This window comes from Ranitomeya imitator, chromosome 5 (assembly GCF_032444005.1).
Source record: "Ranitomeya imitator isolate aRanImi1 chromosome 5, aRanImi1.pri, whole genome shotgun sequence".
Classification (NCBI taxonomy): Eukaryota; Metazoa; Chordata; class Amphibia; order Anura; family Dendrobatidae; genus Ranitomeya; species Ranitomeya imitator.
In genome coordinates, this window is record NC_091286.1 from 404,459,098 (window position 1) to 404,485,502 (window position 26,405).

The window sequence follows — 26,405 nt, forward strand, 5'->3', positions numbered from 1 at the left end:
TTTCCCCGTTCTTTTCCTTGCCTAAAATAAACGGAGGAGAGGGGACCCCAATTATACTAATGAACTTTCACGAAGATCACTCACCCATCTTGCGCAGCCACAGGTACCGGTTCTGGAGGTGTAGGATCCTGTATGAGATCCGTAGGTGGTGGTGTTGGCTGGTTTACAACACTGGAGCCTTTGCTATGCTGTATGGAATGGCTGCTGGACTGAGTATTGCGGGTGTCGGCAGAGGACCTCTTCCTTTGCGCATCCGGCTTGCGCTGGTGGTGGCGTTGCTGCTGCGGCTGTAGCTGCTGGTCGCTGTCCTCCATGGCTTGGACGGCATGCAGCAATGAACCGCGCTTTCCACCTCATTTAAAAAACTTGGCGCCAATACTAGCCCCCTCCTCCATGGCTGCGTCACAGGGAAAGTGCTGATTCCTCCATTTTTTTCTTTTTTCTTCTGCGCATGCGCGCGCTGCCCGGGGCCCGGAAATGGATAGGCACTAGATCTGGAGCAGTGGCCATCTTGGTGCACCCCAAGCACACTGCGCGCATGCGCCCGCCCCAAATCCGGAAGTGCCTGTTCTGGCGCGGTATTCCTCCTGGAGCACCGGGTCCCAGAAGCCCCTACCTCCTATCCGGAGTGGCAGCTGCGCTTCCCCTCGCGCACGCTGCAGACCCATCAGTCCCAGCAGTGGCGGCATCAGACACCGCACCAGCCGTTACAGGGGCCTCCCTGCTGCCATAACCCGACTGGCCGGCTCCGGATTCTTCATAATGTACCGATCCTAGTAGGTTTCCCGTCAGAGAAAGGAAACCAAACTGATGCAGGAGAGAGGTATCGCCCTATTATCCAATAGGTTTCCTGTCCCTGAAGGGCAGATCCCCTCTCTCTGTGGTGCTGTCATGGGGGACTGAGAAAAGGATGGCTTCTACAAATGGATGATCATCCTAAGCACACATCAAAATCCACAAAAGACTACCTCAAAAGGTGCTAGCTTAAAATTTTACAATGGCCCTCACAGTCCTCTGATCTGAACATCATCAAAAATCTGTGGTTAGACCTCAAAATAGCATTGCATGCAAGATGATGCAAGAATCTCACAGAACTGGAAGAATTTTCCAAGGAAGAATGCATGAAAAACCTTCAAACAAGAGTTGAAAGACTCTTGGCTAGCTACTAAAGCGTTTACAAGCTGTGATTCTTGCAAAAGTGGGTGCTAGTAGGTACTAACCATGCAAGGTGCCCAAACTTTTGCATTGGCCCATTTTCATTCTTGCAAGTGTTAAAGATGAAACTAATATATACATATAATTGTTTGGCCTAAAATACAAAGTCATATCGCTGCAACAATTGGAATTCTCTGCAGATATATGTAAAAACCGCACCAAAAAGACTGGAATGACATTAAGACAGTTCTTCAATATTTGAAAGAGACTCAAGGCAGACATTTAAGGATATCTGCAACAAAAGATTTAATACTCACAGGCTATGTGGATGCAGACTGGGCTGGGGACTTTAGTGATCATAAATCTACAAGCAGATATTTGTTCAAGTATGGAGAAAGTTCAAGTTCCTGGTCTAGCCAGAAAATAGGTGTCTGTAGCTACAGTATGTCATCTACAGAAGTAGAGGATGTGTCTGCAGCCTACGCAAGTCAAGAGGCGATCTTGGTAAACCTTCAACATCATCATTAGTGAGAAGATCAATGCAAGAACCAAACATATTAACATTAAACATCATCACCTGTGTGATTTAATAGAATGTGGCATAATCGAGTTTGTTTATTGCGAGACTGACCAGATGATAGCCGAAGCCACTTCCAAGAGCCAAGTTTGAAGTATTGAGAACCACTATGTGACTAACAGAATAAGAAGTCTTTGGGGAAGGGGCAAAATGGAATAATGTCTGCTAATATTGAATCAACTACTATTTACAACTGTTTAATAGTGAATGAGCTTCTGTCTCCAGCAATAGCGTTAATTTGCCAGTAAAGAACTGTTAAGAGAAAAAGAAAAAAAAAATTAAAAAAGCAGAACATTCCTGGTCAGTGTGTGTGTAGCTGGAGCACACTTTACTTTCACTTTGCAAGCTGACAGACAAGACGCTATGATCCTAAGCTATAAGAAACACCAGTTGTAAGCTGTGTTATTTTTGTTCCTGAATATATATTCACTGTTGAATGGCTGAACTGTACAAAGATTAATCCACTGCCAAAAAAGTCTTTTTGTTTTTTTGCTGCACATTGCAAGAACTTGGTTTAAGAAAATGTAATTTACAGCATTTAACCCTATCCCACAAAATAGCAAATTAATAAGATTGATAAGCTCCTGAGACCACACCATTAACACTGGGTGTCAGCTGTAACATACAGCCAATACCCCTTTTTTTAACAGCCAGGATTGGCGTTAAGGGGTATTCCCACAATTAAAAGTTATTCCCTTAAAAGAAATGGTGGGTCCTACCACTAAAAATCCCAGTTATTTCAAGATTGGGTTCGGAATCTTGAATGGATCAGGGGTGGACATGTTTCCACTCTATTTATTATCTATATTGACTAGTGGACATAACTAAGTGCTGTACTCAGCCAAGGGCCAAACATTCGCCCATAAGTCTACCATGTACTGGAAATTATAAGGCCATGCCAAACAAAAATATCATGTACAGAAAAATACTGGGCATTGGTTGAAATCTGTCAATTAATGGCAGAGGCAGGACTAGCCAATCAAATTAATATTATTATTATTTGTTATTATAGCGCCATTTATTCCATGGCGCTTTACATGTGAGGAGGGGTATACATAATAATACAAGTACAATAATCTTGAACAATACAAGTCACAACTGGTACAGGAGGAGAGAGGACCCTGCCCGCGAGGGCTCACAATCTACAAGGGATGGGTGAGGATACAGTAGGTGAGGGTAGAGCTGGTCATGCAGCGGTTTGGTGAATCGGTATTAAAGACTACAAAGTGGAATCTCATCACTGAGAGGACTAGCAGAGCTGCAGCTGACACAACAAGGAACCCAGTAAGTAATCAATGCTGGAATCACAGTCTGTGCCCGTTACTTTATGCTGCCAGATTGTCAAATTGGGCAGCATAAACCTAGTAACAGATTAAATTTAAGAACATTATCACATTTTCTATATTTTTTATGAACTGTAGCAATAACAAAAATGATTACATTTCTTTTCCTGAAGGGTATGCAATCAATTTAGGCCAACTGGGATGCGACACACTTTTGTTCAGATAAAACATGGCAGGTTTTATAAAGCAATCTAATAAATTACCTATTTCACTCCGCAACTGCTGATTGTCCTTTTCAACTTCCTGGCACTTGGATTCTGCAGCCTCTAGTTTGTCTTTTATGTCTTTGTCTTCTTTGCTGATTTTTTGGCAGTACTGCTGCAGCTCCTGAACCTACAAGTCATACAGAAAGCATCTCAGTACTACACCGCATGTCAGTGTAGTCAGTCTAGGTCTGATACCAACCTGCGTGCGCTCCTCCTCTACAATATTCTTCATGTCCTGCACTGTAAGAAGCAACGCAGCCTGCTCCTCCTCAAGCAATGCCCGCAGAGTAGCTTCTTGGGATAACTTGTCTTGTAACTGGGGAAGTAAGAAACATATTACCAATATACAGTCACACATGATCATCAATTACAGCGATCTCCTTAAAACTGACAAATCCATTATTTAGCCCTTTTCCTAGTAAGAATTAACCCCTTCACCCACCCCCAGCCTGTTTACACCGTCCCGACCAGGTACATTTTATCAATTTTGACAAGTGTCACTTAATGTGGTAATAACTGGGATCTGTTGAAGAGTTCCAGAGAGATTCTGAGATTGTACTTCATGTTAGTGATGAATTTTAGTTGATATTTTTTGCATTTATGAAAATGTTGCAATTTTCAAACTTTTCATTTTTAGACTCTTAAACCTGATTGTTATGTGACATAAAATTGTTAATAAATAACATGTCCCACATGTCTACTTCACATAAGCATTATTCTCGAAACTTTTTTATTCCCTTAGGAAGTTAGATGGGTTTAAAAATCATCACCAATTTCTCATTTTTCCAACAAAATGTACAAAACCAATTTGAAGGGACTTTGAGGAACCTATGACAGAAAATACCCAAAAGTGACACCATTTTAGAAACTCTTCTCCCCAAAGTGCTCAAAAGCACATTCAAGTTCATTAACCCTTCATGGGCTTCACCAAAATTAAAGCAAGGTAGAAGAAAAAAAAAAAGAAAATCTTACTTTTACCCACAAAAATATTGCTTTAGGAGAAAATGGACTGGACAATTTGTTGTACAGTTCCTCCCGAGTACGTAGACATCCCACATGTGGTGGAAAACTACTATTCGGGAGCATCAGGTTTTTATGTTTGTCTGCTGTCACATACTAAAAGACGCCCTTTTTTTCCCCACTAGGGACGAGTTTACGCATTTATTGGTATCATTTTCAGGAACAACTTTTTTGCTATTGCTTTCTATTCCACATTTTGGGAGGCAGAATGAACAAAAACCATCAATTCAGGAATTGTTCTTTTGAAGCTTTTTTTATGCTGTTCACCACATGATTGATAAAGCAGCTTTATTCTTCGGGTCAGTACGATTACAGCGATACCTCATTTACATTTTTTTTTAACGTTTTGACGCTTTTACGCAATAAAAACTGTTTTATAGAAAAAAAAAACGCATTGTCTTTGCATCACTATATTGTGAGAGCTATGGCTTTTTCATTTCTCTGCTTATAAAGCTGTATGACAGCTTTTTTTTTGGAACAATATGTCATTTTCAGAGATACTAATTTTATTTTTTTCACTTGACATTTTCAATTGCGTTTTTTTTGTTCAGCTCTATGATGAAAAAGCATAGTTTTTGGGCATTTTTTTTCTCCATTTTTTATGCTTTTCACTGAAGGGATTAACTAATGTGAAAGTTATAGATTGGGTCATTCCAGGTGCAGTGAAACCAAATATGTGTACTCTATAATTTTCATTTTTTTATTTAATTTGTGAGATTTTTTAAAATATTTGTACAATATTTCTAAATTTTTTTTATTTAGTGCCTCTATGGGACACTCACTTTAATTAGCCTGATCGCTGATATAATACACTGCAATGCACCATCTATATATATAATTGTCTAAGGGTTTTTCCGTCTGTCTGTCTGTCTGTCTGTCCTGGAAATCCCGCGTCTCTGATTGGTCGAGGCCGCCAGGCCTCGACCAATCAGCGACGGGCACAGCGACGATGATGTCATAAAGGACGTAGACATCCCGCGTCTGATTGGTCGAGGCCGCCAGGCCTCGACCAATCAGCGACGGGCACAGTATCGACGTAGATGCCATAATGGTTGCCATGGCGACGATGATGTCATAAAGGTTGCCTCGACCAATCAGCGACGGGCACAGTCTGCTGCGAATTCTGGAATCATCATTGTCCATATACTACGGGGACATGCATATTCTAGAATACCCGATGCGTTAGAATCGGGCCACAATCTAGTCTACTATATAATTGTCTAAGGGTCACTTCCGTCTGTCTGTCTGTCATGGATATTCATTGGTCGCGGCCTCTGTCTGTCATGGAAATCCAAGTCGCTGATTGGTCGTGGCAAAACACCCACGACCATTGCCACGAACAATCAGCGACGGGCACAGTCCGGCGGCAACATGGCCTATGCAGCATCAATAGTAAAAAGATCTAATGTTAAAAATAATTTAAAATAAATAAATAAATAAATAATAATAAAAAAAAAAAAAAATCGCTATATACATGAGCTGTGTTATATGCTATGTGGGCTGTTATACACTCCGTGGGCTGTGCTCTATACTACGTGGCTGTGCTATATACTCCGTGGCCTGTGTTATATGCGACGTGGCTGTGTTATATACGACGTGGCTGTGCTATATACTCTGTGGGTTGTGCTATATACTACGTGGCTGTGCAATATACTACGTGGCTGAGCAATATACTACGTGGCTGAGCAATATACTACGTGGCTGTGCTATATACTACTGGGCTGTTATATGCTACATGGGCTGTTATATGCTACGTGGGCTGTTATATGCTACGTGGGCTGTGCAATATACTACGTGGCTGTGCTATATGCTACGTGGGCTGTGCTATATACTACTGGGCTGTTATATGCTACATGGGCTGTTATATGCTACGTGGGCTGTGCAATATACTACATGGGCTGTGCAATATACTACGTGGCTGTGCTATATACTACGTGGGCTGTGGTATATTTCTCTGCTGTATCCGTGCATCATGAATCGTGGTATGTGTTAAAGGGGGGACCCACTGAGACTCTTTCCCCCAGGGCCCTCAAAAACCTGGAGCCGGCCCTGGCTTCACTGATTGGTCGCGGCCGGCCGAATCTTGTGTATTCATTGCATTATTCTTAAATCTTCATAAATAAACTACATACAGATTCTAGAATACCCGATGCGTTAGAATCGGGCCACCATCTAGTCTACTATATAATCGTTTAATTCTGTCTGTTGGTTTGTAATGGAAATCCCGCATCGCTGATTGGTCGCGGGCGGCTGGTGCGACCAATCAGCAACAGGCGCAGTCCGGCCACGAATTGGAGCGGGATTTGAACCACGCTTTGCTGTTCAGCTACGCGCAACCAGTCAGTGATATTGGTGTGCAATTTAAACCCCGCTTCGCGGATTGGTCGCGCCCGCCCGGCCGTGACCAATCAGCGATATTGGCACAGAATTTAACCCCCACTCACAGTGCGACAAGTTTTGTCAGTCACAGTGTGATGCAGTTCAGTCATGTTTACTGAACAAGTTCTGTCAATCACAGTGCCACATAGTTCACTCACGTTTACTTCATAAATAAACTACATTCACATTCTAGAATACCCAATGCGTTAGAATCGGGCCACCATCTAGTTTGGATATAAATATTAAAATTCTTTAAAATAGACAATAGGAAGAATGACGCTATGCACGACAGGCAGGTAATTTGCAACTACCTACCTGTTAATGCTTAGGTACAATTTTTGTTTTTTATACACTGCCCCGGATATACCCTTTAAGTTTTCATACCATGCACGTTCACTCATAGAAATTGTGTATATAATAGAGAGGCATCTACAGCAGGCCTCCCTAGATCAAGCAGTGGTGGGGCTATCCTAAAGATTTCATTGATTTAAGAAAGATAAAATCCTAAACAGCATGTAAATAAAGTCTATTGAGTTTGCCATTAGGTAATTCTAGCCTCATCCATTAATAGGGAGTCACCAGTACCTTAGCCAGCCTTTGGCTCATACAAGCTTTAGTAGCTTTAAGCTCCTCCACTGCGATAGTCACATCAGTCTACATAGAAAAGGAAAAGAAGATATTGGGGGAATGAGGACTAACATTGCAATATATTGTAGTCTTTAATAACATACAGCAAAACAAATGTTTAATAAGATAAATGATGTACTATATTATATACAGTAATCTGATAACTACACGTAATGTCTAGTCCTCCCGAGACCTCCCCCTCTCCTCCACACTCATAGGTTCCTCACCCAATTGCCTTTAAGACTTTTCCCAAGTATCCACCATCCTCTGGAATTCCGGGTCCCCAACATATCTGATATCCGCCACATTCGGAACATTCAGATCGAACTTGAAAATCCATCTTTACAAGAAAGCTTACAGCCCGCAATGACCCTGCTGTCACCGTGCCATAACCAAAGCTGCCACCTCACCGTCACCGAAGCTACCACAACCCTCTGACCTACTGTCTCCTTCCCCATTATCCTGTAGACTGTAAGCCTGCAAGCGCAGGGCCCTTTACCATCTGTACCACTGTTAGTTTGTTCATCGTAATTTATAAATAATAATACCTCCTCATGTACAGCTCCATGGAATCAATGGAACTCTAAAAATAAATAGAAATAATAACTACTAAATATATGTATAGTGGGCTCCAATGACAGCAAATTAATAGATACACCTCTTCCTAGAACTAGGGCCCTAACCAACATGGATGCTATGCCATTATTACGCTCAGGATCACATACTGGAGGAGTTTATTTCCACCTGGACACTTTGTGGAGCCCCAATTTGGATTCCTCTACTGGTGATGACATGCCATATATATCGGACACAATGCAAATGAAACTTAACAAGCCTTAGTTTGGGTCAAAGTGTGCAGACCTCTAGTATCAAACAATTCTCATCGGTCTATATCCCATATCAGCACTTTTCTATAACCGGAGGAACAACTTAATAATCTCCAATTCAAAATGAAGTATGTATAGGCTATATAGGAAATAAAATTAATCTATTTGCAAGCACCTAGGACATTACTATATATATTTCTTAAGGTACCTTGGTGGTTGTAGCAATCTCAAGAGCTGCGCTCAGCCGGTCTTTGGCTTCCTGTTCTCGTTCCCGCTCTCCAATCGCACAGTTCAATCTTTGGCGCAACCTCATAACCTCCAGCTGTGATTCCTTCAGTTCTTGGGCATGCTCTTCTTGCATGTGAAGTAAGCGATGCTCAAGTTCACCTAGAGGTATTAGATTATTAAAATCTTAGATCGACCAGTGCTGGATCCTTCTGGGTAGTTTCAAATGATTCTCTAACCCTTAAGCATCAGGTCTCATGTAGAGATCTGCTTCTTATGTACAAATTCTATTTGTGATTTTCACCAATAGATTGCTTAACCATTGTAGTCTGGGGCTGTTCACATCGACAAGTCTTTTGCAGACCAAGTGGTCCAGAAAAAAAAACAAAACACAGAGACCAGTTCTTGATCCTAGTTTTTAGAGTTGGTGTAAACAGATTCACACCTCATGTTCCATCTGCTACGATAGTGGTCTGTGGCCACAGCATGGACGCCATAGTACCTCCTATTACCCGCCAACAGTCGCAGTCATTCTTTAGAATAGCCAGCATCACGCCACAATGAGAGTCGCACCAGGCCTGCTATTCCAAAGAAGGCCCACGAAATACCAGCAGGTAAGAGGCAGTACTCCAGCTTCCATGTGGTAACCACAGACCACTGTCATAGTGGTTGGAATGGGACGTATAGATTTGCACCAACTACACTAGATCAAATGCTACAGTTCAAATAAATAGATCCATATAAAACTCAGACAGCACTCATATCATCCTAGTTGTATTCTAGTATTGTCCACCTTTCATGTTTGTTTGACAGGAGAAACTTAAAAGAGTAACCATCGTGTTATAGAATCTTATACATAGAATCTTATCAGTAGTAGCTGCCATCTCCTATCTCCGTTAATGTAAAAAATTGACTTCACCGAATACAGATTTTACCCTTAAATTGAGAATTGTGAGAATGAAGATCAGTCCAGGAGGAGAAAAACAGATTTCTTTGGCATATTACATAGTCAGTCACGATCACTATTGATTTATGAAATAAAAATTAAAAATGACAGTTACTCATAAAGAAACCTCCTTATGTGCAAAAAATAATTTAAAAAAACTGGTGAAATTCTGATGGTAAAACCTGACACACTGACCAAATACTGATGAAAACAACAATGTCACGCGATCCCCATGAGATCCAATGCAGACAGGGCTGGATTGGCGCCGAAGGTTAGTATAGGAGTTATTAATTTACAAGAGGGAAACAAGGATTGAGAGGGGGTTGTCCGAGTAGTGGACAACACCTTTATAAGGAACCTGACATCACCAAAATTGCTATCGCTATATGACCCAATATTGGCAGGTAAGTAATGATTATGGTGATGTCAGATTCTCTTTAACCCCTTCATGACCCAGCCTATTTTGACCTTAATGACCTGGCCGTTTTTTGCAATTCTGACCAGTGTCCCTTTATGAGGTAATAACTCAGGAACGCTTCAACGGATCCTAGCGGTTCTGAGATTGTTTTTTCGTGACATATTGGGCTTCATGATAGTGGTAAATTTAGGTCAATAAATTATGCGTTTATTTGTGATAAAAACGGAAATTTGGTGAAAATTTTGAAAATTTCGCAATTTTCACAATTTGAATTTTTATTCTGTTAAACCAGGGAGTTATGTGACACAAAATAGTTAATAAATAACATATCCCACATGTATACTTTACATCAGCACAATTTTGGAAACAAAATTTTTTTTTGCTAGGAAGTTATAAGGGTTAAAATTTGACCAGCGATTTCTCATTTTTACAACGAAATTTACAAAACCATTTTTTTTAGGGACCACCTCACATTTGAAGTCAGTTTACGGGGTCTATATGGCTGAAAATACCCAAAAGTGACACCATTCTAAAAACTGCACCCCTCAAGGTGCACAAAACCACATTCAAGAAGTTTATCAACCCTTCAAGTGCTTCACAGCAGCAGAAGCAACATGGAAGGAAAAATTGAACATTTAACTTTTTAGTCACAAAAATTATCTTTTAGCAACAATTTTTTTGATTTCACAATGGTAAAAGGAGAAACTGAACCACGAAAGTTGTTGTCCAATTTGTCCTGAGTATGCTGATACCTCATATGTAGGGGTAAACCACTGTTTGGGCGCACGGCAGGGCTTGGAAGGGAAGGAGCGCCATTTGACTTTTTGAATGAAAAATTGGCTCCACTCTTTAGCGGACACCATGTCACGTTTGGAGAGCCCCCATGTGCCTAAAAATTGGAGCTCCCCCACAAGTGACCCCATTTTGGAAACTAGACACCCCAAGGAACTTATCTAGATGCATAGTGAGCACTTTGAACCCCCAGGTGCTTCACAAATTGATCCGTAAAAATGAAAAAGTACTTTTTTTTCACAAAAAAATTCTTTTAGCCTCATTTTTTTCATTTTCACATGGGCAACAGGATAAAATGTATCCTAAAATTTGCTGTGCAATTTCTCCTGAGTACACCGATACCTCACATGTGGGGGTAAACCACTGTTTGGGCACATGGTAAGGCTCGGAAGGGAAGGAGCGCCATTTGACTTTTTGAATGGAAAATTAGCTCCAATTGTTAGCGGACACCATGTCGCGTTTGGAGAGCCCCTGTGTGCCTAAACATTGGAGCTCCCCCACAAGTGACCCCATTTTGGAAACTAGACCCCCCAAGGAACTTATCTAGATGCAATATTGAGCACTTTAAACCCCCAGCTGCTTCACAGAAGTTTATAACGCAGAGCCGTGAAAATAATAAATACGTTTTCTTTCCTCAAAAATAATTATTTAGCCCAGAATTTTTTATTTTCCCAAGGGTTACAGGAGAAATTGGACCCCAAAAGTTGTTGTCCAGTTTCTCCTGAGTACGCTGATACCCCATGTGTGGGGGTAAACCACTGTTTGGGTACACATCGGGGCTCAGAAGTGAAGTAGTGACTTTTGAAATGCAGACTTTGATGGAATGGTCTGCGGGTGTCACGTTGCGTTTGCAGAGCCCCTGGTGTGCCTAAACAGTAGAAACCCCCCACAAGTGACCGCATTTTAGAAACTAGACCCCCCAAGGAACTTATCTAGATATGTGGTGAGCACTTTGAACCCCCAAGTGCTTCACAGACGTTTACAACGCAGAGCCGTGAAAATAAAAAATCATTTTTCTTTCCTCAAAAATGATGTTTTAGCAAGCATTTTTTTATTTTCACAAGGGTAACAGGAGAAATTGGACCCCAATAATTGTTGCGCAGTTTGTCCTGAGTATGCTGGTACCCCATATGTGGGGGTAAACCACTGTTTGGGCACACGTCGGGGCTCGGAAGTGAGGGAGCACCATTTGACTTTTTGAATACAAGATTGGCTGGAATCAATGGTGGCGCCATGTTGCGTTTGGAGACCCCTGATGTGCCTAAACAGTGGAAACCCCTCAATTCTACCTCCAACACTAACCCCCCCACACCCCTAACCCTAATCCCAACTGTAGCCATAACCCTAATCACAACCCTAACCGCAACACACCCCTAACAACAACCCTAACCCCAACACACCCCGAACCACAACCCTAACCCCAACACACCCCTAACCCTAACCACAACCCTAATTCCAACCCTAACCCTAAGGCTATGTGCCCACGTTGCGGATTCGTGTGAGATTTTTCAGCATCATTTTTGAAAAATCCGCGGGTAAAAGGCACTGCGTTTTACCTGCGGATTTACCGTGGATTTCCAGTGTTTTTTGTGCGGATTTCACCTGCGGATTCCTATTGAGGAACAGGTGTAAAACGCCGCGGAATCCGCACAAAGAATTGACATGCTGCGGAAAATACAACGCAGCGCTTCCGCGTGGTATTTTCCGCACCATGGGCACAGCGGATTTGGTTTTCCATAGGTATACTTGGTACTGTAAACCTGATGGAACACTGCTGCGAATCCACAGCCAAATCCGCACCGTGTGCACATAGCCTAATTCTAAAGGTATGTGCACACGCTGCGGAAAACGCTGCGGATCCGCAGCAGTTTCCCCATGAGTTTACAGTTCAATGCAAACCTATGGGAAACAAAAATCGCTGTACACATGCTGCAGAAAAACTGCACGGAAACGCAGCGGTTTACATTTCGCAGCATGTCACTTCTTTCTGCGGATTCCACAGCGGTTTTACAACTGCTCCAATAGAAAATTGCAGTTGTAAAACTGCAGTGAAATGCGCAGAAAAAACGTGGTAAATCTGCCATAAATCCGCAGTGGTTTAGCACTGCGGATTTATCAAATCCGCAGCGGAAAAATCCGCAGAGGACCAGAATACGTGTGCACATACCGAAACCCTAACCCTAACCCTACCCCTAACCCTAGTTCTTACCCCAACCTTAGTGGAAGAAAAAAAAACAAAAACCTTTATTTTATTATTGTCCCTACCTATGGGGGTGACAAAGGAGGGGGGGGTCATTCAGTATTTTTTTTTATTTTGATCACTGGTTTTATCGCAGTGATCAAAATGCACTTGAAACGAATCTGCCGGCCGGCAGATTCGGCGGGCGCACTGCGCAAGCGCCCGCCATTTTGGAAGATGGCGGCGCCCAGGAAAGAAGACGGACGGACCACGGGAGGCTCGGTAAGTATGATGGGGTGGGGGGGAGCATGGGGGGGTGGATCGGAGCATGGGGGGGGGTAAATCGGAGCACGGCGGGGTGAATCGGACTGCTGGGGGGGGTGGATCGGACTGCAGGGGGGGTGGATCGGACTGCAGGGGGGGTGGTTGGAGCACGGGGGTCAGCGGACAAGAGCACGGGGGGGAGCGGACAGGAGGACGGAGGGGAGCAGAGCTGTGTAAAGTACAGATCGGAGGGCTGGGGGGGCGATCGGTGGGGTGGGGTGGGGGCACATCAATGTTTCCAGCCATGGCCGATGATATTGCAGCATCGGCCATGGCTGGATTGTAATATTTCACCAGTTATAATAGGTGAAATATTACAAATCGCTCTGATTGGCAGTTTCACTTTCAACAGCCAATCAGAGCGATCGTAGCCACGGGGGGGTAAAGCCACCCCCCCTGGGCTAAACTACCACTTCCCCTGTCCCTGCAGATCGGGTGAAATGGGAGTTAACCCTTTCATCGGATCTGCAGGGACGCGATCATTCTGTGACACAGCATATGCGTCACAGGTCGGGTTGGCACCGACTTTCATGACGCATACGCTGTGTCACAGGTCGGGAAGGGGTTAAGGCCTGTCTCACACGTCCAGACAATTCCGGTACCGGAATTATCCGTGTCCGTGTGCTCACGTGGCACATCAGTGTGGCACACGTGCGGCATCCGTGTGCCGCCCGATGACCACACAGACCGTGCAGGAGAGAACAGCGCTACACCCGTGCAGGAGAGACAGCGCTACACTAAGCGCTGTCCCCCCTGCATGGTGCTGAAGCCGGCATTCATCTCTTCTCCCCCGCAGGAGAGAAGAGATGAAAGATCAAGTTTTTGTTATTTTTTGTTAAAAATAAAGTTTGCCTCCCATCCCCCGTGCGCCGCCCGGCCCCTTGCATAGAAATACTCACCTAGCTCCCGCGATGTCTCCTCTCTCCTCTCAGCGCTGGCAGCTTCTCCTGTATGAGCGGTCACGTGGTGCCGCTTATTACAGTGATGAATATGCGGCTCCACCCCTAGGGGAGGTGGAGCCGCATATTCATCACCATAATGTGCGGCACCACGTGATCGCTCATACAGGAAGAGCTGTGACGCTGAGAGGATGGAAGCGCCGAGGGAGCTGGGTAAGTATTTTAATGCCAGCGGGCGGGCACAAAGGGGGTGGGAGGGGGAAGATTACCGGGAACTTTATTTAAAAAAAAAAAAAAAAAAAAAAAAATTTTAAAAAATGATTTTTCATTCCTTCTCTCCAGCGAACGCTGCTGGAGAGAAGAAATGAATGGGGCTTCAGCACCACAAGCTGGGGGGACAGCGCTTACTGTAGCGCTGTCTCCTGCACGGCACAAGGACTGCACACGGACAGCATCCGTGTGCGGTACGTGTTTTACACAGACCCATTGACTTTAATGGATCCGTATGATCCGTGCGTTCCCACAAACACTGACATGTCTCCGTGTTTTCCAAACGGACACACGGTTCGTGAAAACACGCTGACATGTGCAGAGACACATTGATTTTAATGTGTCCTTGTGAGTCAGTGTCTCCGGTACGTGAGGAAACTGTCACCTCACGTACCGGAGCCACTGACGTGTGAAACCGGCCTTACACGCATGTTGCTTTCAGACCTTTTACTGACTGTGAACCAATTGTTTCAGTTCCCTACCACAAGACAGGACAGGGTTGCTAGTGTGGCAGCCCACTCCCTCCGATGGGTTAGAATGCAGCTATTAAAACATGGCACGTATATGAACGGCTCCTGGAGCCACTTACCTGAGTGTTTTGTGCTCAATTCTCGATCTGTGTGCAGGCGGAAAACATTGAGTTTCATAGTCTGGAGCATGCTTTCCATATGACACATGCGAGTGACTAGATTTTCACAGTTTTTCCATAAGGTATCACCATCTCCAATGAACGCAGTCCGGGCCCTCACTGGGCTGATTGGACGGATATGTTGAGCTTTTAACTTTTCACATTTCGTAAATCTAATGGAAATCAATAGAGAAAAATGACTGGATGTCCAAGAGAGCAAAAGAAGTTCTGTCTAAACCCCGTCCTAACAAAGCAAGCAAGGCACGGTAATCCAGGGTTCAGGGTGACGGATATTACAAGGAAAAGTTACATTAAATTCAATACCTAGCAGTCAAATCAGGATAATTTAGCATGTAATGAGAGTATTGGAATATTTCCATACTGAGAAATATTCCAACAGTCCGGCACTGGTGGTTCTTAAGAGACTGTATAACTTTCTGGTGCTAAACATTTCTGCGGGTCTGACCTATGTTAGCGGCTGATGATTCACAATGTTTTAACTCAATTTCTAGTGGGTACTTCCTTTACCCCCTTTACGATTTTTGACGTACATGTATGTCTAAAGTCGTGTCCCTGCCGTTGATGCAGGCTCGCATGACTGATTTAATCAGCTATCACACACCTTTAACAGCGACGTGTTGAGTAGTGCTCCGCTCACAGCTGTAAACCTGTTAAATGCTGCAGGGATGCACTGAGCCGAGGGTCTGGTGATGACCCCTGTGCTTGTCATGTGGCCGGCGTTCATAGGAGATCGTGATTTCTGCTATACATAGCAAAGCTGATGAACTATTATGTAAAGCAGAAGCGATCAGATGATTGCAGCTTCCAGTAAAAACAGACAAAAAAAGGCTTATAAAAATATGAAAAAAAAAACAAAGTTCAAATGATTGCCCTTTTGCCTCATTAAAAAAAAACAACATATACATATATACACACACACACACACACCGTACATATGCAGCATTGCTGCGTTCAGAAGCGTCTAATCTATCAAAATATACAAAAAAATAATAATCCAATCGGTGATGACTTTTGAAGCCAGTAAAAAGTTAAAAAAAATATATGCTTTTAAAAATATTTAAAAATGTAAAATATATTTAAAAAAGAGTTTAAATCATCTCCCATTCACAAAAAATTTAAATAAAAAAAAATAAAAAAATACACATATTTGGTATCGCCACGAGCAGAATCGCCCGATCTATGAATACATTAAAAAAATTAATCCGATAGGTAAACGGAGCAACGAGAAAAAGAATCAAAATGCCAGAATTATGTTTTTTTGGTTGCCGCAAATTGCATTAAAATGCAATAACGAGTGATAAAAAGATCGTATCTACACCAGAATGGCATCAATAAAAAGGTCAACTGAGCGCGCAAATAATAAGCCCTCACCCAACCCGAGATTACAAAAAATGGAGATGCTACGGGTATCGGAAAATGGCAAATTTATTGGAGAGGGATTTTTTTTTTACTAAACGCTATGGAAGGTTGGCTCTGTGGGTGAAGTTTGCAAGCTGCTTCTGTAGGGGTTCTCTACCCCATGCTCTGTGGGTGACATTTTTAAATGGACTGGCAGTAGTAAGCCTCAGTCTCTCTGAGCGAAGTTACGAATTTTATGTTATTCATTTACATCTTATTTTACCATAATTGTTATGGTGACAGAACCCCTTTAAGTAATTTCCCTATCCACATTTGTTTGCAGGGCAATTGTCCTAATCTTATCCCCATTTTCCACCTTTTGGAGCCCCCTAGCCCTTACTACGACCATTTTACAGTACTGAAGTTCAGATCCCCATTGACTTGTATTGGGTTCGGTGTCAAGTTTAGGTCCCGAAGCGGACTCTTTAAAAAGACTGGTCGAACCCGAACAGCCATGGGTCCGCTCATCCCTACTCATGAACTGTTCACATTAACAAGATTTTTGGTCCTCTAGACATTTTGACATCTCATTATATTCTAACTTTTAACTTAAACACTGAACTTTTTCAAGAAATAATTATGAACGTAGATTTAATCTACTGTACTATATTAGCATAACGGTGATCAGAAGTAATAATGCCGGGTGGCAGAAGATGGATAAGTTACCCTATGTAGATGAATTTTACACGTCACCTCTGTTGTGAGGATCTTCTGCTCTCTGGACAGTAGTAAATACCATCTTTCAGGAAAGACAGCCTGCACTTTAGGAAAGGGCTATTCCCATGCCCCATATTAGTCTGACCAGCATCTAGCATACATTGATGGCATATGCGGTCTATGTGTAATAAATGTGTGAGACGGGAATATGGGCTATTATTTTGGGTTTGGCTGGGTTCACACAGTAAGGATCCTTTCTGTAACATGTAAACTTGCTGCTGAGCACACTTGTAAACTTTTGCCTAAAATCGAACAATGACTGTTTTCATTTTTCAAAATCGCCAATCTGCCCTTTATGAAGCCGTTATGTTTCAATATGCGTCATACAGCTAAAAATGTCAACCTATATACAATGGCGAACTCCGCATCTATGACCACATCGAGCCTCCTCATAGTATGGAGATGGAAGTCCACAAATCCCCTCACCGGTGGCTGCTCACACCCAGTGCCTGCAGGTCGCTGATCAGGGAGGCCGTCTGCTCCTCTGCTACCCGCATCCGCTGCTCCAGCACAGAGAAGGTTTCGGGGGCGGTGGGAAGGATAGTGAGCGGGGGGATCACCGGTCGATCCATTCCCTGTGTACAGGAAGGAAAATGACATCAGATGACCATTGTACCTTTATACGACAAGATCAACCGCAGACCAAGCGGTGTCATTGTAGCACACTGTACAGGGACGGACAGACAGCTTGGGGCCCCTGTGCAGAAAATGTGTCTGGGCCCCTTCCTTTTAAGGCGACAAAGCTGACATTATATATTTATTTATTATAGCCACACACACACACACGTATATATTACATAGTCTCCTTTATTATGTATATTGCCGTCCCTTTCATATTGGATTATATAGAGCCCAGTTTTTTATTACATACCATCCTGTCTTGTTAGCTGTATAATGCAATGATGGCTAATGGAGCATGGGAAAGCTTCTTTTCTAATGGAGGAGCTGATGGACTGATAGTCTGGTCACCGGCTCCTCCATCAGTAGTCATTTTATATCTAACAAGAGAGGGGACTATGTAATAAAAGAGGGGACTGTGAATAACAAAAATAACAAGAATACACTAAGAGACAGCACTGTACATAACAGCAGAGGAAGCTATATAATAAGGGAGGGCATCATATATAACTAGAGAGGATGGTACGTAATAACTAAGTATGTAACTAAAGATGGTGTTATACATAATAAGTGAGTACACTATACACTATGGAACCGTGCTATACATAAGTGAGTACACTATATACTAAGGGACTGTGCTATACATAAGTGAGTACACTTTATACTAATGGACTGTGTAAAGGTACCATCACACATAACGATATCGTTAACGATATCGTTGCTTTTTGTGACGTAGCAACGATATCGTTAACGAAATCGTTATGTGTGACAGCGACCAACGATCAGGCCCCTGCTGGGAGATCGTTGGTCGCTGAGGAAAAGGTACCGTCACACTAAGCGACGCTGCAGTGATACCGACAACGATGTCGATCGCTGCAGCGTCGCTGTTTGGTCGCTGGAGAGCTGTCACACAGACAGCTCTCCAGCGACCAACGATGCCGGTAACCAGGGTAAACATCGGGTTACTAAGCGCAGGGCCGCGCTTAGTAACCCGATGTTTACCCTGGTTACCAGCGTAAAAGTAAAAAAAAAAAAAAAAAACACTACATACTTACATTCCGCTGTCTGTCCCCTGGCGTTCAGCTTTCCTGCACTGTGTAAGCACAGCGGCCGGAAAGCAGAGCGGTGATGTCACCGCTGTGGTCTGCTTTACGGCTGGCCGGCGCTCACAGCCAGTGCAGAGAAGCACAGCGGGGGACAGACAGCGGAAGGTAAGTATGTAGTCGTTGTTTTTTTTTACTTTTACGCTGGTAACCAGGGTAAACATCAGGTCTGCGCTTAGTAACCCGATGTTTACCCTGGTTACCAGTGAAGACATCGCTGAATCGGCGTCACACACGCCGATTCAGCGATGTCTGCAGGGAGTCCAGCGACGAAACAAAGTTCTGGACTTTCTGCAGCGACCAACGATGGCACAGCAGGATCCTGATCGCTGCTGCCTGTCAAACTGAACGATATCGCTAGCCAGGACGCTGCAACGTCACGGATCGCTAGCGATATCGTTCAGTGTGACGGTACCTAAAGTCCAGAACTTTATTTTGTCGCTGGATCTCCCGCTGACATCGTTGGATCGGCGTGTGTGACGCCGATCCAGCGATGTCTTCACTGGTAACCAGGGTAAACATCGGGTTACTAAGCGCAGGGCCGCGCTTAGTAACCCGATGTTTACCCTGGTTACCAGCGTAAACGTTAAAAAAAACAAACACTACTTACTTACCTTCAGCTGTCTGTCCCCGGCGCTGTGCTTCTCTGCACTCCTCCTGCATCCTGTGTCCGCGCCAGCCAGCCGGAAAGAACAGCGGTGACGTCACCGCTCTGCTTTCCGGCTGACCGGCGCTGACAGTGCAGAGGAAAGCAGAGCGCCGGAGGACAGACAGCTGAAGGTAAGTATGTAGTGTTTGGGCCCTGCGCTTAGTAACCCGATGTTTACCCTGGTTACCGGGGACCTCGGGATTGTTGGTCGCTGGAGAGCTGTCTGTGTGACAGCTCTCCAGCGACCAAACAGCGACGCTGCATCGATCGATATCGTTGTCGGTATCGCTGCAGCGTCGCTTAGTGTGACGGTACCCTTAGACATAATAATCAATAATAACATCTTCCTCCACCTCTCCCTACTCCTGTTCCTAAATCCATTATAAATCCCCCTTCCTCCCATCCCAATCCCCCTTCCTCCCATCCCAATCCCCCATACCCCTCATTGTCCTCCTCCCCCCGCATCCCATTATTGCCCATTCCACCACCTCCATCATTGCCTCCTCCCCACCACCCTCATCATTGTGCTTTCCACTGCCACCACCATTGCCTTCTCCCCCACCACCCCATCATTACCCATTCCACCACCTCCATCAAGGACATAAACGACCAATGATGTTTACAGGTCTGTAGATCTGCGGCTGTTTAAAGCACTGCTCCAACGATTGTTTGTTTCTATTTCAGGGCTGGAGTGGTGCCAGTAATATAAGTTCCCTGAGCCTAGTGTTATACTCACCTGCAGCAGTTTTCAGTAGAGTTGAGCAAATGTTTTAAAATTCAGTTCGGATTACGATCGGCAGCGAATACTGAATTTGCAAAACTTGACGAACTTCACTGAAGTCAATGAGAGTTGAAATGAACGAATATGTTCAGACCTGATATTCAAACATACTAATCATAATATACCCCATAAAACCAATTTTATTAAATAATGTTAAAATACCACCAACCTGTGGTCATACCATACACACCAAACACACCGTGAAAATTTGGTATAGGGATGAGTGCTCCTACAATAATTCCTAAACTGGTGCCTGTATATCTGCGGGGGTTGGCGCCCTAGGGGAAGCGTTGTGGCGCCCCCGCTCAGCAATGGCTGGCCCTGGGGTCCCTCGAAAAACCCTAATGATCCAAGTGGGTCCCTCTACCCAGATATTTAACTGAAGGTACCCCTGACAACTATACATTGATCACTCCTATGTATAAGGAATCCTAATCCCCACACCGTGCTATAAAAACAATAGAGAACATGTGAAAAGGCATAAGACGGCAATTACGGTAGATAAACACAGAATAATAACTATCAATACTGTACCCAGTGTACTATCATAGACTTCTGTATCTCAAATATCTTAGCATTCCAATTTGCACAGATAATAGTACAAATAATAGATATACTCCATCATGCAGTTAGTACCCCTCTATGACATGCTGTACAGGTGCTATCATAAAAAACCGCTGCAAAAAAGCGATCAAACAACACCCATAATTTACAAAAAATGAAAAACTTTATTAAATATTTCCAGGATAAGGAGCATAGGGAAACAGGGTTCATGCCGTATTGCACATGTAGGAAACGCAAGGGTACACATCCGTGGGTGACAATATACACATAGATTAACTGGGTATCACAGCCTGTCAAACACTGGCAATCTATAATATAACGCTGGGAGCGTCACTCTGTCCGAAGCCTTTATAGACTGCGCAAGCGCCGGCGCAGTCTGGGCCTCACAGAGTGACGCTCCCGGGAGATCACGGTATGCGTTAACACTGAACGCACACCGCGATCTCCAACAGAGAAGCAGGGACCGCCAGGAGGGTGAGTATCGGCTATATTCACCTGGCCCCATTCCACCGCTGCGCGCCGCCATCTTCCCGGTCCTCGGCCTGTGACCTTAAGTTCAGAGGGCGCGATGACGCGCTTAATGCGTGGCGCACAGCGGTGGAACGGAGGACAGTTGAATATAGTAAGTGCTGGGGGGCCTGAGCTGGCGACGATACCGGCACCTGACCCCCACAGCGCGCCGGTGTCCCCGCCTGCTCAGGCCCCCCAGCACTCGGCGCCGAGCGGGTCAGAGGCAGCGGGGCCGAGCGGGTCAGAGGCTGGATGGAGCAGCACATGACAGGATGGGGACGCAGGATGGAGCAGCACATGACAGGACGGGGACGCAGGATGGGAGCAGCACATGACAGGACGGGGACGCAGGATGGGAGCAGCGCATGACAGGATGGGGACGCAGGATGGGAGCAGCGCATGACAGGATGGGGACGCAGGATGAGAGCAGCGCATGACAGGATGGGGACGCAGGATGGGAGCAGCGCATGACAGGATGGGGACGCAGGATGGGAGCAGCACATGACAGGATGGGGACGCAGGATGGGAGCAGCACATGACAGGATGGGGACGCAGGATGGGAGCAGCACATGACAGGATGGGGACGCAGGATGGAGCAGTACATACCAGGATGGAGACCATATACCAATATAAATGCTCGCCACCCGGGCGTAGAACGGGTTCAATAGCTAGTGTGAGTATAACCATATACAATCATGTTAACCATCCAACCCTATTATACACTATCACAGGTATAAATTTTAAATACAATCAATCTATATCAAATTCATGTTTTTAAGTAAATAATTACCTGAGCAGATTAGGGAATCAACACACCCACCGAGCGCACCCGCCCCAACGCGCGTTTCGGCGTGATGGCCTTTTTCAAGGGGTAATGGGAAAGGGGAAAGGTACGGGTATAAAAAGAGACCAACCACCAATCTCTTATCGCAATGTAGTCATGTGGTTCTCTGCACCAATGAGGTTATGGCTAAAGCCGTCAGTAAGTCTTAATGGACGTGTTTCCTGGCTGCATCATACGTACATGACAGTCATATATTGCCGGCCTTTTAACTGCATCGCGCCAGGTCCGCCTCCTATGACGCAAGCATCACCGCGGCAACCCAGGACGCGAGACGGTGCCGGCATGTTTTGAATCAACTACTGCCTTCTACACCAAGTATTACGATTAGACGGGCCAAAAACCTCAAAGACCATCTTGTGCACAGTCATTACCAATGTGAACCCAGACCCACTTTCCTTGATGGTGGACGTCCTGGACGTGGTTATGTTCCTTGTGGTCGGTGCGTCGCCTGCCCTAATATCGACCGTACTACGACCTCCTTTAATTCAGCGGATACAAGAGTATATGAGATTAGGAAACATATCTCATGTAATTCTCGATATGTAGTCTATTTTGCTCGACCAATCAGCAACGGGCACAGCGACGATGATGTCATAAAGGACGTAGACATCCTGCGTCCTGCCTGGCTGCCTCGACCAATCAGCAGCGGGATCAGCAACGGGCACAGCGATGATGATGTCATAATGGTTGCCATGGTGACGATGATGTCATAAAGGTTGCCTCGACCAATCAGCGACGGGCACAGCGACAATGATGTCAATGGTTGCCATGGCGACGATGATGTCATAAAGGTTGCCTCGACCAATCAGCAACGGGCACAGCGACGATGATGTCATTATTGCTGCCATGGCGATGATGATGTCATAAAGGTTGCCTCTACCAATCAGCGACGGGCACAGTCTGCCGCAAATTCTGGAATCATCATTGTCCATATACTAATGGGGACATGCATATTCTAGAATACCCGATGCGTTAGAATCGGGCCACAATCTAGTAGTGTATAATAGGGTTGGATGGTTAACATGATTGTATATGGTTATACTCACATTGCCAGTGTTTGACAGGCTGTGATACCTATTTAATCTATGTGTATATTGTCACCCACGGATGTGCACCCTTGCATTTCCTACATGTGCAATACGGCATGAACCCTGTTTCCCTATGCTCCTTATCCTGGAAATATTTAATAAAGTTTTTCATTTTTTGTAAATTATGGGTGTTGTTTGATCGCTTTTTTGCTGCAGTTTTTCTAGTTATGTGTTGCGATTACCCCAATATTGTTCATGATATGACCCATAATGTAATATGGAAACTTTTCTCTTATAGTTATTAATAGCTGATATGGGTATGTGTTCTATAAAGTTGTTAAGGTGCTATCATGAGTAAACTGATAAGTTCAGATCAAATAGAGTACTCATCTCAAACATAACCTGCCATCCGCCTCTCATAAGTACCGCCTCAACGCGTTTCGCCCCTCTGGCTCATCAGGAGGCCCGAGTCCATAACATGTATCCCGATGGTATGTGATAGCTCTGAATATCGATGCACTAACCTCAGATTTAAAGGGACTCTGTCACCTGAATTTGGCGGGACTGGTTTTGGGTCATATGGGCGGAGTTTTTGGGTGTTTGATTCACCCTTTCCTTACCCGCTGACTGCATGCTGGCTGCAATATTGGATTGAAGTTCATTCTCTGTCCTCCATAGTACACGCCTGCGCAAAGCAATCTTGCCTTGCGCAGGCGTGTACTATGGAGGACAGAGAATGAACTTCAATCCAATATTGCGGCCAGCATGCAGTCAGCGGGTAAGGAAAGGGTGAATCAAACACCCAAAAACTCCGCCCATATGACCCAAAACCAGTCCCGCCAAATTCAGATGACAGGTTCCCTTTAAAAGGTCTGCCGGGGCTCCGGAGCTGCCTCACTTCCTGTTGCTCAACCGGAAGACTGCCCCCCTGATGTCTCATGGGCAAAGACTACAGCGCCGACTCCTGGTGGCACGCACCTGCTGCTCCTGCGTTCCACGGGCTGCACACTGCGCAGACTCCTTCACTCACTAGGTATAATATATACAAGGTGCCACTGCGCAAACTCCTGATTGTAAACCGCACAAAGAGACCCTACATCCCATGCAGGCAGCATTAAGGTATATCTGGTTTGCTGTTACTTTTGATAATAATAGCATAGCCTTCTTTTTATTATCTCGCTATAGAATGAGCCATTCTATACCAGACATACTATCGGATACCGTATCAAGAGGCAGACTCCCAACCTGCCCCAAATATACAGGCAGACAACATCTGCTACATAAACAAGACAACCCGAGTGAAACAACAAATGATGCGTTCCACTTTCACGCAAGCGCAGTACAATACAGGCTCCGGCGGAGCATGTGATGTTAGAGATGAGTACTCTATTTGATCTGAACTTATCAGTTTACTCATGATAGCACCTGTACAGCGTGTCATAACTGCATGATGGAGTATATCAATTATTTGTACTATTATCTGTGCAAATTGGAATGCTAAGATATTTGAGATACAGAAGTCTATGATAGTACATTGGGTACAGTATTGATAGTACTACATAGATAGTTTACACTGCGTTGTTATGTGAAATGAGCGCTCCTGATCCATGTGCAGGGTGAATGCAGCCGGTGCTCTGTGCAGCACACATATACCGCGGCAGTGTTCTGAGAGCTCCCATAAAGCGCAGATTAACACCGCAGTCACTAACAGGCACTAATCCCCCAGAGAAAGGCACCCAGAACACAACCAGGAACCAAGGCTCAATGACAGGAAAGCAGCCGCCATCATAGAGGCAATGCCGGACTTACAGCAGCAGAAGGCTCCGCGATGTGCGCACTGCTGACACTTCCCGATACATAAGCGGCTTCTGACGCCTGCGCTCCTGATGCTCCCGCAGTCTTTCCTGCACCGTTACCTTGGAGATACAGCCGCTTCTTCCTTCAAACTGTCCCGCTGTAAACCGCGCATGCTCAAACAAGAGCGGAGATTGATAGTTTCCACTTCAAGAAGTTGTCGCTAGGGGGAAAGAGTGAGCTATGACGTTCTTAGTGGCTTCACAAACATGGCGGATTCACACAGCTCTCTCTTCTGTGCTGATTTGCTACGTTCATTAATTTTCTTGAGTGGATTATTGCTGCTTCCAAGGATAAGATGATAAACTCACCCATTACAGGAATCAGCTGTGGAGACAATGTAACTTATACCTCAAGGAGCTAACCACCACACTTTTCTTATTTTTTATCTTGGCGTTTTATTGAAGCCGGGAATCTGACCCCATTCACCTATATGGCACCGCAATGTAGCTGCAGCGCAGAGCGAACTTGGGGCACTTGACTCCTGTGATGTATGTGCTGCAGCCCGTAACATAGTGGGTTAGCGGGGGCGGTGGCACCGCGCTCTGATGGGGCCCACTCGGAGCTACGCTGTGTAACTGTATTGGCCAGCACATTGCGCCGACGCAATTACATTATACTATACAGGCTGCCTAATGGGGGAGCATTATACTATACAGGCTGCCTAATGGGGGTGCATTATACTATACAGGCTGCATTATACTATACAGGCTACCTAATGGGGGAGCATTATACTATACAGGCTGCCTATTGGGGAGCATTATACTATACAGGCTGCATTATACTATACAGGCTACCTAATGGGGAGCATTATACTATACAGGCTGCCTAATGGGGAGCATTATACTATACAGGCTGCCTAATGGGGGAGCATTATACTATACAGGCTGCCTAATGGGGAGCATTATACTATACAGACTGCCTAATGGGGGAGCATTATACTATACAGGCTGCCTAATGGGGGAGCATTATACTATACAGGCTGCCAAATGGGGGAGCATTATACTATACAGACTGCCTAATGGGGGAGCATTATACTATACAGGCTGCCTATTGGGGGTGCATTATACTATACAGGCTGCATTATACTATACAGGCTACCTAATGGGGGTGCATTATACTATACAGGCTGCCTATTGGGGGTGCATTATACTATACAGGCTGCATTATACTATACAGGCTACCTAATGGGGGAGCATTATACTATACAGGCTGCCTATTGGGGGTGCATTATACTATACAGGCTACCTAATGGGGGTGCATTATACTATACAGGCTACCTAATGGGGGAGCATTATACTATACAGGCTACCTAATGGGGGAGCATTATACTATACAGGCTGCCAAATGGGGGAGCATTATACTATACAGACTGCCTAATGGGGGAGCATTATACTATACAGGCTACCTAATGGGGGAGCATTATACTATACAGGCTGCCAAATGGGGGAGCATTATACTATACAGACTGCCTAATGGGGGAGCATTATACTATACAGGCTG

The 26,405-nt window shown here is 44.7% G+C and overlaps 1 protein-coding gene across 4 annotated transcripts in view; it reads right to left on the reverse strand.

The window, feature by feature from the left end:
• CCDC150 (coiled-coil domain containing 150) overlaps positions 1 to 25,025 on the reverse strand; it is a 162,776-nt gene extending 137,751 nt beyond the window's left edge. For 2 of the 4 annotated variants that reach the window (XM_069726966.1, XM_069726967.1), the window contains exons 1-7: positions 24,858 to 25,011; positions 17,378 to 17,526; positions 14,777 to 14,988; positions 8,343 to 8,521; positions 7,266 to 7,334; positions 3,481 to 3,597; positions 3,279 to 3,408 (exon numbers count right to left, since the gene is read on the reverse strand). In XM_069726966.1, the coding sequence (XP_069583067.1) occupies positions 3,279 to 3,408; positions 3,481 to 3,597; positions 7,266 to 7,334; positions 8,343 to 8,521; positions 14,777 to 14,988; positions 17,378 to 17,523 (853 nt within the window). In that variant the 5' untranslated portion in view covers positions 17,524 to 17,526; positions 24,858 to 25,011. Of the gene's footprint in view, positions 1 to 3,278; positions 3,409 to 3,480; positions 3,598 to 7,265; positions 7,335 to 8,342; positions 8,522 to 14,776; positions 14,989 to 17,377; positions 17,527 to 24,857 lie in introns of all 4 variants that reach the window. The other 2 variants (XM_069726963.1, XM_069726965.1) reach the window with 2 other exon arrangements.
• Between the last annotated feature and the right edge of the window lie 1,380 nt (positions 25,026 to 26,405).